Here is a 13,801-nt window from a genome sequence, read left to right as displayed (position 1 = left end):
TAATGAAGCTTTGAAAGCTCATCAATAATGATCGATAAGACTTTTGGGGAAGCTTTAAGGAGATATGACCATTTTTTGTTCCCATTTAGAATTGGGGGATTACAGAGTTAAAGGAATTTAATTTTTAATTACAACCGGAAATAAAGAACAGTAACTGGAACCACATTTTTTACGATATTTTGTACAAAAAAAAATTAACCCAAATTTTCGTTTTTTTTTTTGTGACAAGTCGAGCTTATACAGAAGAAGATAAATGACAAATGAAAAATAACAAGAATTTATAAATGTGGGATTCTAACAACACTTAAATTCAATAGTTGCATACTAGTTCATAGCAACTAGAAATGTGTAATCCAAAATAAAAGAAAAAAATGAAGTATCAAAATGTTTGATGATAAAACATTAAAAAAACAAATGAAACATTTTTTTTTTCGCCAAATTTTGTATTAGTAAATAAGAAAACAAGAATTGTAAACATGACGAATAATAAAAGCATTCGAGGCAGTCAAGCTCGGGGGATTAGTACTCAGAATTTCTACCGCGCCGGGCGCGTTCAATTTTTCCTCCGAAAGGTCCATGATTTTGGTATCAAGCCAGTGCCGAAGACGGTCGGTTCACATCCATGCCTCTCACGCTAAGGTCACGAGTTCAATTCTCACTCCCGACATTCTTCCAATAATGGAAGTAAAAAGTGACGAACCAGCCAAATGAGTTGAAAGTCACTATAATACAGATAAAAACAAAAGACTTTCAAAACAAGCTTCTTTTTTTTTGCTCGGCAATTTTTGATATGGATAATTTTGTTGATCAAAGATATAGTGTGAAATTTTGTGTTGCAAACAAAATGTCTTGTGCCGAAACGTTGAAAGTGTTACAGAACACATTTGGTGACTCAACTATGTCGATAACTCGGGTGTACGAATGATATAGAGCATTCAAAGACGACCGAGAAGAGATGAACGATTTGCCACGTGAAGGACGACCATCCACCTCTTCAACTGATGAAAACATCGACAAAATAAAAGGAATGCTGCTCGGAAATCAAATGTCTTTCACGAGACCGTTCGTCATATTTTGGTTGACGTTTTGGGCATGAGAAAAGTCGCAGCACGGCTAGTACCAAAGAGCTTAATTTTTGACGTAGGATTACGTCTTTCGGGAACATGGGGGTACAAATTGAAAATCCAAAATCGAGCACATCGTGAAAATTGTCCAATTTCAAACGCTTATTGCTCAGTCATTTCATGATGGATTGATGAAATTTTTGCGTCAATCGATTTCGGTACTTCATAACAATTGTTTATATTGAAGAAACTACATATATCATGAAATTAACTATCGAACAATTCAAAACCTCAATGCCTATCCTAACGGAAATACCCTCTTCTGATTGGTCGAATTGACGACACATGCGGCGGGTCCCTAACAGAGACATCAAAAACAAGCTGCCTGGGGAAAATCGGCATTGCTAGTAAATGAAAGTAGGGGGAAACTGTTGTTCCTACCGAAAAGTATTCTCTAACAGAGAACTCGAAACCAAGGTGGCCGGGTGAACTCGTCATTGCAAATATATGCAAGTCGGGGCACTTTTATATTGCAAGTAAGGTGAGTGATACGATTAATTCTAGCAAATAAAATTTAAATTTGGAACTTGAATGTTACTTGCTTCGTGAAATTTCATATCAATGACCGATCGTATATTGTGAAAAATTTAGCATGGTAGCAATTGTGTTAAAAATGACTTGATATATGAAACGATTTATTTCAATTTTCATAAATAAAAACCAATGCTCGAAAACGGGTCGTTCAGTTTAAGCTGTCTGTTTTGTTGTGTTCATTTTTACGGCGTTGGTGTTGTTTTTTACGGCGAGAAAAATGGAAAAAGTGAGGAAATGTTAGATATAGTATAGAATACACTACTCCCACATTCTATAAATGCACCCCCACTTTACGCAAATAACAATGTTTACGCTTTAATCAGCATGTGTACCATATGCCACCGTGTAAGTATTAGTGATTCATATATATTCCACATTGAATAGTGATAGTGTGTTCGTTGCATCTGTCAGAAACACGATATATCTGTTTTCGAAGCTCCCATTTTTATAAACGCAGTGAGCAAATGCAGGCAAACTTTTGAATTTGAATAAATTTTCTCGATCGTATTGCTTGAAAATGCCAAAAGGAAATATTCTAAGTGAAAGAGAAAGGGGAATGGTCGAAGCCAACCGACGAGAAAAGGTGCCTCTTCGCGAAATTGCCCGTAGACTCTGTAGATCAGATTCGGTGATAAGAAACTTCTTGAAAAATCCGAGAAAGTATGCAACAACCAAACGAAAGAATTCAACAATATCGGTGTTCAAGATCAAATCTGAGCTGGATCTACCTGTTGCGGATGAGACTATTCGTAAGGTTTTGCATTCCAGCCCCAACATAATTCGATCTAAAATGCACAAGGCTCCGAATCGAACACCAGATCACAAGCAAAAACGTTTGGATTTCGCAAAAGTGAACATGACTCGTCAGTGGGACAAACGGTAAAGTCTTCGTTTTTTCCTGTATTTTTCTTAGATAAATGTTAAAAAGCGATTACAAGCTATTAGAGCTCATGATTTTTATTTATTCATCTTCAGGTTATTTTTTTTTTCTGATGAGAAAAAATTCAATCTGGATGGCCCCGATGGATTTACGGGATATTGGAGAGATTTGCGGAAGGAACCAATGTATTTCTCAACACGGAACTTTGGTGGAGGATCTTTGATGGTCTGGATCGGATTTTGCGCAAAAAGCTCAACCTAGCATTCCCATCTTGCAAAATGAGTTCGCCAGACTACATAGAGGTCTTGGAAAACAGCCTGATTCCATTCAAAGCGAAGTATCGTCGCCAAACATTCGTGTTTCAGCAAGATAATGCTAGTATCCACACGAGTTCAGTGACAAAATCCTGGTTTGAGTCCCGAAAAATTGAACTGATGTGGTGGTCAGTCCGCAGCCCGGATCTGAATCCTGTAGAAAACATCTGGGGAATAATCGTGCGACGAATCTACGCCAACGGAAAGCAGTATAACAGCATTGCTGACCTAAAACTGGTAATTTCGGCGGCCTGGGAAAATTTTGAGATGGAAACTATAAAGAACTTGGTCAAAAGCATGCCCAACCGGATTTTCCAGGTGATCGAGCGTGGGGGAAGACCAACTGACTACTAAAATGCAGAAATTTGTCAACCCATTGAGTGATACAACGTTCCACACTTTAAAACAGCCGGTGTGTTTTTAGAAAGTGGGAACCGGTTTTTATGAAATAAGCACAAATCATGAATTCTTGCTTACACGTTTTTGTTTTTGTTATGGATTTTGGTTTTTAAATACACCTCTTTTGAAATAAAATACATGAAACTGGTCAATTTTTTCCTGGTTCTTGAGATCTTTGAAAATCGGAGGTGCGTTTATAGAAAGTGGGAATAGTGTAGGTGTTGTTAGTCCAATTAAAATTCACATTGGGTTGAATATACACTTAGAAAGTAAAAATTGTAAAAATCTAGTTTCTAGTTCAAATATTCTTTCTCTATATTAAAGTAACAAGTTGTTACTGATGAGAAAAAATGTTAATTGCGTTCTGTACTGGTAATTATTTTATATTACATTGGTTTTCATTCATACATAACACAGGAGGCATCTCGTCTAGGATCACAGAGGGCGGTTTTCATCATATCTCGTTCCACTTCGGCATCTTTTATCTGATACGCACCATCCAACGACTGTTCACCATACTTCTCTCATCATCACTCGGTAAACACTGGTGGAGTGAACAAACAATACCGAACAACCAAACAAAACAGCCCTTTTCAAGGCCACCAAATCATTACCAAAGAGTTTACCGATGTCATTTTTCCAACATATCCAAAATCAACACATAGCCTAACGGAATCCTACGTCAATTGCGGTCGTGTCACCGCACAACCCTCCTGTGACTTTTTTTTCCAAAAATTTAATCGCGATCAATGGACCGAGGACATGCTTGAACGATCGAATTCTTGTGGCAGTATTTCCCTTTTCCATATTCTTTCTCACATCTTCATCCCATTATCCCTATCCATAAATAGTCCTTCTCATTTCACACTAAATGAACCCAATCTCCCAAACCCTCTTTAAGCGCAGGCCATAAAGTATTAGTCATCCGCTGTACGATTTTTGACTGCGATGCAACATTCCCATGCTGTAAATAAACACCGCACTTGTATCAACATGTTACGCAAGTGCCGGTTGTATTATTTACATTCCATTGAGGCTACGTTTGCGCTAGGCAAAGCGGAAACCTGAAGACCTACTTTTCCTCATCCTCACTTTTTCTCTTATACGTAATTCACCAAATGCGATGCTCCGCCCAGCTGAAAATGTTTGTGTAGAGTTTAAGTTTATTTTGTAAACTAGTATATAAGAACATATTTTGTAAGAGACAGAGTCTCATCAGAAGTAGTCATAGTTTGAAGTTGAAGGCAGACCACGGTTCGTGTTGGACCGGGGTCCTGCGCTTTATATAAATAAACAGTCTCATTACAGTTAATTGAAAATATATACCACGACACAATCAACACGACGACACCAACCTGAAATGCATTATTTTAGAATAAATCAGGAAATAAAAAACAACACAGGATTTTCAACTTTTGAAATTGATTGCAATAACATATCTATTTTATTACAAATAATACAATACATCATCAGAGTGGGAGCGATTATCACTTCTTTGCCTCAAGTCAGACATTCCGGAAGCTAATTCTCAACGGTAGTCGTAAGGACCGGAAACCCCGAGAAAACTCTTCCTTTCCTAGCTTGACAGATACGCACTCAATAGCTGTGTTTTCGTGTTTTTTGTTTTTGACTCTGTTCATCTCCTGTAACTATGCTCCCACTTCTGACTTCTGATCCGTTGACTACTGACTGCATACTTGGGTTATGACTTCCGAAGCTCTAGCGTTTGAAATACTTTTTACAAAAGAAATTACTGATGATGAGAAGAGGGCAGTGACTCTGAGTATTGGGTTCTTTTTTCCTTCGCAAGAAAGAAAAATATTATAGTAAAGCCTAGCTAATTCCAATGCGATGGGGCGGGTGCTGGTTTGGTATGCGGAGTGTGCTCAGTAGTGATGGCCGTCCCAGTGGGGTTTGTACGAACCGTCATCTTCGTGTCCGTGTCCGTGTCCACCCCAATGAGCTCCGGCACCTGCCGAGGCAAGGGCAGCCAGATGGGAGGCCTTGGCGTGTTGCACTTCGGGGGTATCGACCGGCACTCCGTTGTGGATCACTGGGATGTGCTGTGGTCCGTGCCAGGCACCAGCACCATACCAACCGCCATGGACGGCAGCAGCTGGGGCTCCGTGCCATGCTGGGCCGACAGCTCCTGCTCCTGGATGTCCGGCACGGGCAGCAGCATGAGCGGCAAAGTGGGCGGCCTTAGCATGCTGAACTTCGGGTGTGTCCACTGGTCCGGCGGCATGTCCCAGGTGTCCACCAGCGGCCTGGTGGGCGGCCAAATGGGCGGCTTTGGCGGCTGCTACCTCAGGGGTATCGGCCGGAACGTATCCCCAGTACGAGGCGGAAGCGACTGACGCCAGCAGCAGAACGGATCCCACGACCTAAGGTAGAGTTCAGTGGTTGAGAAATGAAATCAACATTAAAAAATAATCGTTATGCATGTCTATGGTATAAAACACAAAATTAAACTACGGTACGAGATAATTGAAATAAAAGTTTAAGAGAAACACGAAAAAAAATTGCAAGATTGGAAATATATGCTCAAACTTTCGAAATTTCAAATTCTATGGAAATTAATAATTCCAAGAAAATAGTAAAAAGTCATAAGGAAGATGAAGAAAGTGTTGTACGTTTAAAAATGTGTATGAAACATGAAACATAGATAGGTTCAACAGCATCTCAAAATGCGTTCAATAATATCAATGAAATTTCAAGCGAACATAATAGGAATATAAAAGTTAAAACTATTGATATCACATTTCCATCAAAAAAACTGAATTTTTCACACTCAACCACCTATTCTTTCATTTTTCTCAATTATCTCAATTTGGTTTTTCTTTATTTCCAATTTGCTGATCCTTTTTACTTTTGTAAATTCTAAATTTACAAAAATATCGTATTAAATCTCTGATTTATTTTATTTTTTCTAAATTTTCAGTTACCTATGTGTTTAATCTTCATATTCAGATAAACACCCGTAGTTCCAATAGCACAAGAAAGCCATAAATCATCTGGCTTCATATACTAGAATCTGCCTTGCTTATCGAACAAAGAAGATCATAAACATTACGCACATTTCAATAGCCAAAAATTATAACTCATTAAGTCGCATGTGAAGAAATTGAATTCGCCTTTGTCACAGCATCCAATTGCTCGTAGTGATTTTTTGCCGCCCAATTATCTACATCAAAAGAACCTCTTTGTATATCATCCCTAGTCAGTAAGGCCGATAGCCACCGGTCAACACCGTATGTAACGCTGTAAAACGAACGAAAAAGACACTCGAAATAATTCTGTCGAACCAAACGCATCTCGTTATCTCTCGTTTTTATCTCGAAAATTACTCATCCTCAGTGTCGCAAAAAAATTGCATTTGTCGTGTCGAAACACTATGTTTTCCTATTTTCTTAGTTTTTGATTTTTTTTTTTCATTCCTCTGATTTTCAATTGAAACGTCATTATTTTTCCAATTTTATCAATTTTTTAAATTTTCTCCCCGTTTCAGTTTCAAACCTCGATTTTCTGAATTTCCGCTTCTTTTATTTTTCTGAAATTTTATTTTTCCTAGTTTTAAATTCCATGATCTTTTTTTTTATTTCCAGAATACTCTGAACTTCTATCTTTTCTAAATTTTTAATTTAACTTTCAATTTCATGAATCACTTCAATTTTCTATTTTGTGAAGTTTCATTTTCGGGAATTTTAGAATCTTCATTTTTCTGAATTTGAAATTTAAAATTTTTTGATATTTTTTTTCAATCTTGAATATTTTTCAGTTTCAGGTTTTTTAAAATTTTATCCTTTACTTTTTTCCTCAATTTATATTCTTTTGAATTTTCAGCTTTTGTTTTTTTCCTAATGTTGACTTCTCTGAAACTTTATATTTCTGAAATATGAAGTTTCTAATTTCCTTATTCTCTAAATTTTCAGTTTGACCTTTTCTGGATTTTTTATTTTAATTTGTCTGATTTTTTCAATTCTCCTGAATACAAATAGGTTCTTTTGATCCCTAGTCAGTAATGCAGATAGCCACCGGTCAACACTGTATTAAGCGCTGTAAAACGAACGAAAAAGACACTTGAAATAATTCTGTTTTCCTATTTTCTAAGTCTTTAATTTTTTCTTCGATTTTCAATAACAACTTCATTATTTTTTCAATTTTATCAATTTTATGAATTTTCAGTATTCTGATCGTTTAAAGTTTTCTCCCCGTTTCAATTTCAAACTTCGATTTTCTGAATTTCCGCTTTCTTTATTTTTCTGAAATTTTATTTTTCCTAGTTTTAAATTCCATGATTTTTTTTCATTTCTAAATTTTAAATTGAACTTTCAATTTCATGAATCACTTCAATTTTCTATTTTGTGAAGTTTCATTTTCGGGAATTTTAGAATCTTCATTTTTCTGAATTTGAAATTTAAAATTTTTTGTTATTTTTTTTCAATCTTGAATATTTTTCAGTTTCAGGTTTTTTAAAATTTTATCCTTTACTTTTTTCCTCAATTTATATTCTTTTGAATTTTCAGCTTTTGTTTTTTTCCTAATGTTGAATTCTCTGAAACTTTATATTTCTGAAATATGAAGTTTCTAATTTCCTTATTCTCTAAATTTTCAGTTTGACCTTTTCTGGATTTTTTATTTTAATTTGTCTGATTTTTTCAATTCTCCTGAATACAAATAGGTTCTTTTGATCCCTAGTCAGTAATGCAGATAGCCACCGGTCAACACTGTATTAAGCGCTGTAAAACGAACGAAAAAGACACTTGAAATAATTCTGTTTTCCTATTTTCTAAGTCTTTAATTTTTTCTTCGATTTTCAATAACAACTTCATTATTTTTTCAATTTTATCAATTTTCTGAATTTTCAGTATTCTGATCGTTTAAAGTTTTCTCCCCGTTTCAATTTCAAACTTCGATTTTCTGAATTTCCGCTTTCTTTATTTTTCTGAAATTTTATTTTTCCTAGTTTTAAATTCCATGATTTTTTTTCATTTCTAAATTTTAAATTGAACTTTCAATTTCATGAATCACTTCAATTTTCTATTTTGTGAAGTTTCATTTTCGGGAATTTTAGAATCTTCATTTTTCTGAATTTGAAATTTAAAATTTTTTGATATTTTTTTTCAATCTTGAATATTTTTCAGTTTCAGGTTTTTTAAAATTTTATCCTTTACTTTTTTCCTCAATTTATATTCTTTTGAATTTTCAGCTTTTGTTTTTTTCCTAATGTTGAATTCTCTGAAACTTTATATTTCTGAAATATGAAGTTTCTAATTTCCTTATTCTCTAAATTTTCAGTTTGACCTTTTCTGGATTTTTTATTTTAATTTGTCTGATTTTTTCAATTCTCCTGAATACAAATAGGTTCTTTTGATCCCTAGTCAGTAATGCAGATAGCCACCGGTCAACACTGTATTAAGCGCTGTAAAACGAACGAAAAAGACACTTGAAATAATTCTGTTTTCCTATTTTCTAAGTCTTTAATTTTTTCTTCGATTTTCAATAACAACTTCATTATTTTTCCATTTTTGTCAATTTTCTGAATTTTCAGTATTCTGATCGGTTTAAAGTTTGAATCATTTCAATTTTCTATTTTGTGAAGTTTCATTTTCTGGAATTTTAGAATCTTCATTTGATATTTTGATATTTTTTTTTAATTTTAAATATTTTTCAGTTTCAGGTTTTTTTAAATTTTATCCTTTATTTTTTCCTCAATTTATTTTCTTTTGAGTTTTCAGCTTTTGTTTTTTTTTTCTAATGTTGAATTACCTGAAACTTTATATTTCTGAATTTGAAATTTTTTATACTTATTCTGTTTTTTTTTTGAATTTTCGGTTTTCAAACATTTTTTTCAGAATTTTTTTTAAATTTTAATTATCAAATTCCAAATTCAGAAATATAAAATTGAGTTTATCTTTTGAATTGCAAAAAAATCAGATAGTTGAATTTTTCGGAGTTTAAATTTTTGCTTTTTTGAATTTTTGATCGACAAATTTTATGATTTTTTTTTTCAATCATCTGAGAAGTAATTCTCATTTGCCTGTATTTTTCAATTATTCAATTTTCTTTTTTCTGAATTTGAAATTTTCTGATTTTTTTCTTTTAAATTTTGAGAATCATTCATTTTACTTTTTTTTCTCAATTTTCAATTTTAGGGTTTTTTCCAATTTGACATTTTTTTAAAATTCTCTCTATTTTCTATATGATATTTCTGGATTTTTAAAATTTCAAATCACTGATTTTTTTTAAATATTTTATTTTTTCAATTTTACATTTTTTTAAATGTTCCCTAATTCATTTATGACATTTTTAGATTTGTAAGTTTTCAAATTTCAGATTTTTTTCCAATATAATGTTATATATTTTTAATGTTTGCCAATTCCTTTCCCATTTATAATTTTTTTTCTAATTTTATTTTTCCAATTGTTTCAATGTTTCTAAATTTGACGTTTATCTGAGTTTTTAATACTAAGAATTTTTAGTTTCTAGTTTTCTAAATACAATTCAATTACGAATTCTAAATTTTCTGAATTTTATATTTTCTGAACTGTCAGATTTTCAGGTTTTTCAATTTGATATTTTTAAATTATTTTTTTTCAAAATGAATATTTTTTTGATTTTTTCAATATTATTTTATTTTTTAGTACACCTTTGAATCCAGTATTGTTCCTTAGTTAGTTCAGAAAATTTACATACATAAATATAACGAATGTTAAAAATTGAAAGAACAAAACATTTATAAAATTGAAAATTTGAACATTTTTTTCTGAAAAATAAAAACTTAGTGAATTGAAAACGTCGGAAATTTTCAAATTGAGAAAATTTTGAATTCAGAAAGTTTCGAAAAAAAATTTAAATATTAGGAAATTAAAAATTTATAGAAATTAAAATTGAAAAGGAAATTAAAAATTCATAGAAATAAATACTCAAAAAAGGAAAGTTCAGAAAATTTAAAATTTTCAAAAGTTTAATATTTGGAAAATTGAGAAAATCGAAAATTTAAGAAATTGAAAATTAAGAAAATCATGAACTCAAAAAAAAAATAAAAACCATTTTGTCGATTCAGAATAATATAAAAATGAAAAAAGGAAAATTGAGAATGTTTCAAGCTCGGAACATAAGAAAATTGTATAATATAAAGAATAATAATTCATAAAAATCAATTGAATCAAAAAAAATCCAAAATTGGATATTCATGAAAAAAAGGGGAAAAAAAGAAAAAAAGTTGAAAAAAATTGAAATTCAGAAAATCAAAACTCAAAAAATTTAAAATTCAGAAATTGAAAAATCTGTAAAAATTCCAAAAGTTGGAATCCCAACGAATTGCCTAAAATTTGAAAAAAGCATAAACAAGTAAAAAATTGAAACTTCAGAATATTGAAAATTAAAAATGAACAGGTTATTTATGATTAAAAAAAATTTAAAAAACCCAAAACTGAACTGTCAGATTTTCAGATTTTTAAATTTATTATTGTTTTAATTTTTTTTTTCAAAGTTCTTTTTGGATTTTCTTAATATTATTAACTTTTTATTGCATATTTGAACACAGTATTATTCCTTAGTTAGTTCAGAAAATTTACATACATACATATTGCGCAAGTTAAAAATAGAAAAAACTAAAAATTTAGAAAATTGTAAATTTGAACAATTTTTTCGGAAAAATTAAAATTAAGTGAATTGAAAACGTCGGATATTTTACAATTGAAAAAATTTTGAATTCAGAAATTTTCGAAAAAAAATTTAAAATAGAGGAAATTAAAAATTCATATAAATAAAAACTCAAAAAAGGAAAGCTCAGAAAATTTAAAATTTTCAAAAGTTTAATGTTTGGAAAATTGAGAAAATTGAAAATTTAAGAAATGAAATTGAAAATTCAGGACATCAAATGAGAAATTGAAAATTAAGAAAATCATAAATTCAAAAAAACTTAAATTGGAACAAGCTTTCTGATTCAGAATAGTAAAAAAATGAAAAAAGGAAAATTGAGAAAGTTTTAAACTTGGAAACATAAGCAAATTGTATAATATAAAGAATGAAAATTCATAAAAATCAATTGAATCAAGAAAATTCAAAAACTGAATATTCATGTCAAAAATAAGAAAAAAGCTGGAAAAAAGATTAAATTCAGAAAATCAAAACTCAAAAAATTGAAAATTCAGAAATTGAAAAATCTAGAAAATTCAAAAAGTTGAAATCCCGCCGAATGGCCTAAAATTTGAAAAAAATTAGAAAAATAACAAATTGAAAACTCAGAATATTGAAAATTAAAAATTCACAGGTTATTTATGATTATTAAAATTAATTAATTAAAAAAACTATAAAAAACCAAAATTGGAAATTTTGAAAATTAAAAATTCAGATATTTGTAAACAATCAAGGAAATTGGAAACTCAAATTTAAAAGAATAAAAAACAAACAAAAAATCGTAGGCTTATAGTATTTAATAGGAATACAAATATAAGACTTGAGATATATAAAAAAACAGATCCAAAATAGAAAGCATTAACATTATCTCATGAAGTTCAATTACATTTAAACTACTGAACAAAAATTAAAACTAATTTAGAAGCGAAAACAATAAATTGACTCACATCATATCTTTTCACGAATGATATAAATGTGTAAACAATAAATATTGTTAGATAGCCGTGTTATGGACTTAATTGATCATCTTTAATTACAAACAGTAGTATATAATCCATGCATACAAATAATCATGAATATTAAAATAAATGGAATCGTTGTATGCGCATTTCGTGTTACCATGTAATGCTTACAAGCTTTACGTAGACAACTCATCTTTCAGCTACAAAAATCCCAACTGAAGCAGCAATTTTTGAGTTAGGAAAAGGGAAATTAGTGGCGAACTGAGGATACAATACAAAACGAAAGAAAGCTATAAATAATAAAGGACAACTGATAGACGAAAAATGCAAATTTCATCACAAAATCTAGAAAACTTATTGAATATAACATATCACAAGTGTCACAAATTTATCATGATTCCCACTGTAAATATATAATCCAAAAACTTTAATAAATTTCACACAAATCATTGAACGATATGTTCGAATTCACAGTGTCAAAACAACGGTTGCTTCGATTGATTTTTGTTTTCACGATTGGGAACCATTTTCACTCGACTACTTGGATGCTTCCTACTTCACTAGCTGCATCGTTCCAATTCTTATTGAGTGACTCACGAAAACATTTACTTCGCGATCACTTCCTAGGCTTTTCCCATCACTGATCCCCGCATCAAACTATTGTACCAACCAGCACCAACGGTACTTACGAGAACTTTCATTGTTGGAAATTTCACTATCGATTCCGTCGACAAAACTTTAACACCTGATGATCTTGGGCTTATTGAGTGCCTTGAAACCTCCTGACGAGTGATCCTCCACCAGGACTGTTTGCAAACTGTGCCTAACCAATCCGAAGGAGCACCGTTTTATAGTGCCGCGATTCTTCCGACGCCCGGCGAAAAGAACACTCCTAAAGAACCGCCCAAACGGAGTCCACCGATGGGCCCGATCGAGTCCGCTCGGACGGAAAACCGTAACACCCATACATAATGCTCCCTCGTGCCCTATCACATTCACTGCGCTTTCCCGCTCTCGCTGATCGCTTTTTCTTTCCCACTAACCCTAGGTTAGTTAGTATATGAATTCAACTGCAATGAAACAATCCACCGAACCGAGGCCAAGAAAACTGTTGCACTCCATCCCCGCAATCCGCAATCCGCGGATCGCGCTGATCGCGCGCGCCATCGAGAATATCAGCTGTGTGATATACTCACTCAACCGAATTATTGCCCTCATTGGGTTCGAATTATCGCGCGCCCACTCCTCCGGCAATGCTCTGGTCCGAGCACGCGCGCGCGTTCTGACAAATACTTTCGGCAGGCCCAAAGTGAACAAAGAGCGCAGTGGCCAATCCGATCACTTACTTACCTCTTCGGATCCAGCAAACAACAACAGGTGCGCGCAGTGGTGCATTTGCCCTGCAGAAGGAAACACACGATCGCACGCCATTCGATCATTATTGGAACCTGTCAGAACCAGCGTGTGTGTGTGTGTGTGTGTGTGTGTGCGTTAGTTATTGGCCGCTGGCTTCCAATGGTCGGATCACGGGACCGGTAATAATTGTGCATCCTGTGCATTATGTATTACTATTGGCGCAGCCCACGCTGACATTAACCCGATCCGGGGCGGGGAGCGAAAATGCGCTCCCATTGAAGGATGGAGTAATAATTGATAATTGGAGATAAATCTGCGCACCGCACGGACTGTTCGATCTTTTTTTTCTCGGTTTTACATGCGTCCACTGAAGGGGAAGCCCGATGTGACCTTGCTTTCGCTTTCCGCGATGGAAGTTTTATACATGTGAGTGAATCACATCCACCGTCAGGCACCGCCTTTTTGTTCGTTTTGATCTTCTGATCAGAGCAATGCGTCTTCCTGGGTTGGTAACGGGATAAAATTTTATTATTTACTGGAATGTTTTCGAAACTATTTTCGATTACAATTTTGTCTTTCAAAGGGTAT

The 13,801-nt window shown here is 33.0% G+C and overlaps 1 protein-coding gene across 1 annotated transcript in view; it reads right to left on the bottom strand.

The window, feature by feature from the left end:
- The window catches only part of LOC129761657 (pupal cuticle protein-like), a 37,350-nt gene extending 24,651 nt beyond the window's left edge, over nucleotides 1–12,699 (bottom strand). The window contains exons 1-2 of the mRNA XM_055759390.1: nucleotides 12,547–12,699; nucleotides 5,139–5,635 (exon numbers count right to left, since the gene is read on the bottom strand). Coding sequence (XP_055615365.1) covers nucleotides 5,139–5,635; nucleotides 12,547–12,558 — 509 coding nt within the window. The 5' untranslated portion in view covers nucleotides 12,559–12,699. The remainder of the gene's footprint in view (nucleotides 1–5,138; nucleotides 5,636–12,546) is intronic.
- Between the last annotated feature and the right edge of the window lie 1,102 nt (nucleotides 12,700–13,801).

This window comes from Toxorhynchites rutilus, chromosome 1 (assembly GCF_029784135.1).
Source record: "Toxorhynchites rutilus septentrionalis strain SRP chromosome 1, ASM2978413v1, whole genome shotgun sequence".
Taxonomy (NCBI): Eukaryota; Metazoa; Arthropoda; class Insecta; order Diptera; family Culicidae; genus Toxorhynchites; species Toxorhynchites rutilus.
The sequence above is the reverse complement of the archived record's forward strand: the minus strand, read 5'-3'. Positions and strand labels throughout refer to the sequence as shown.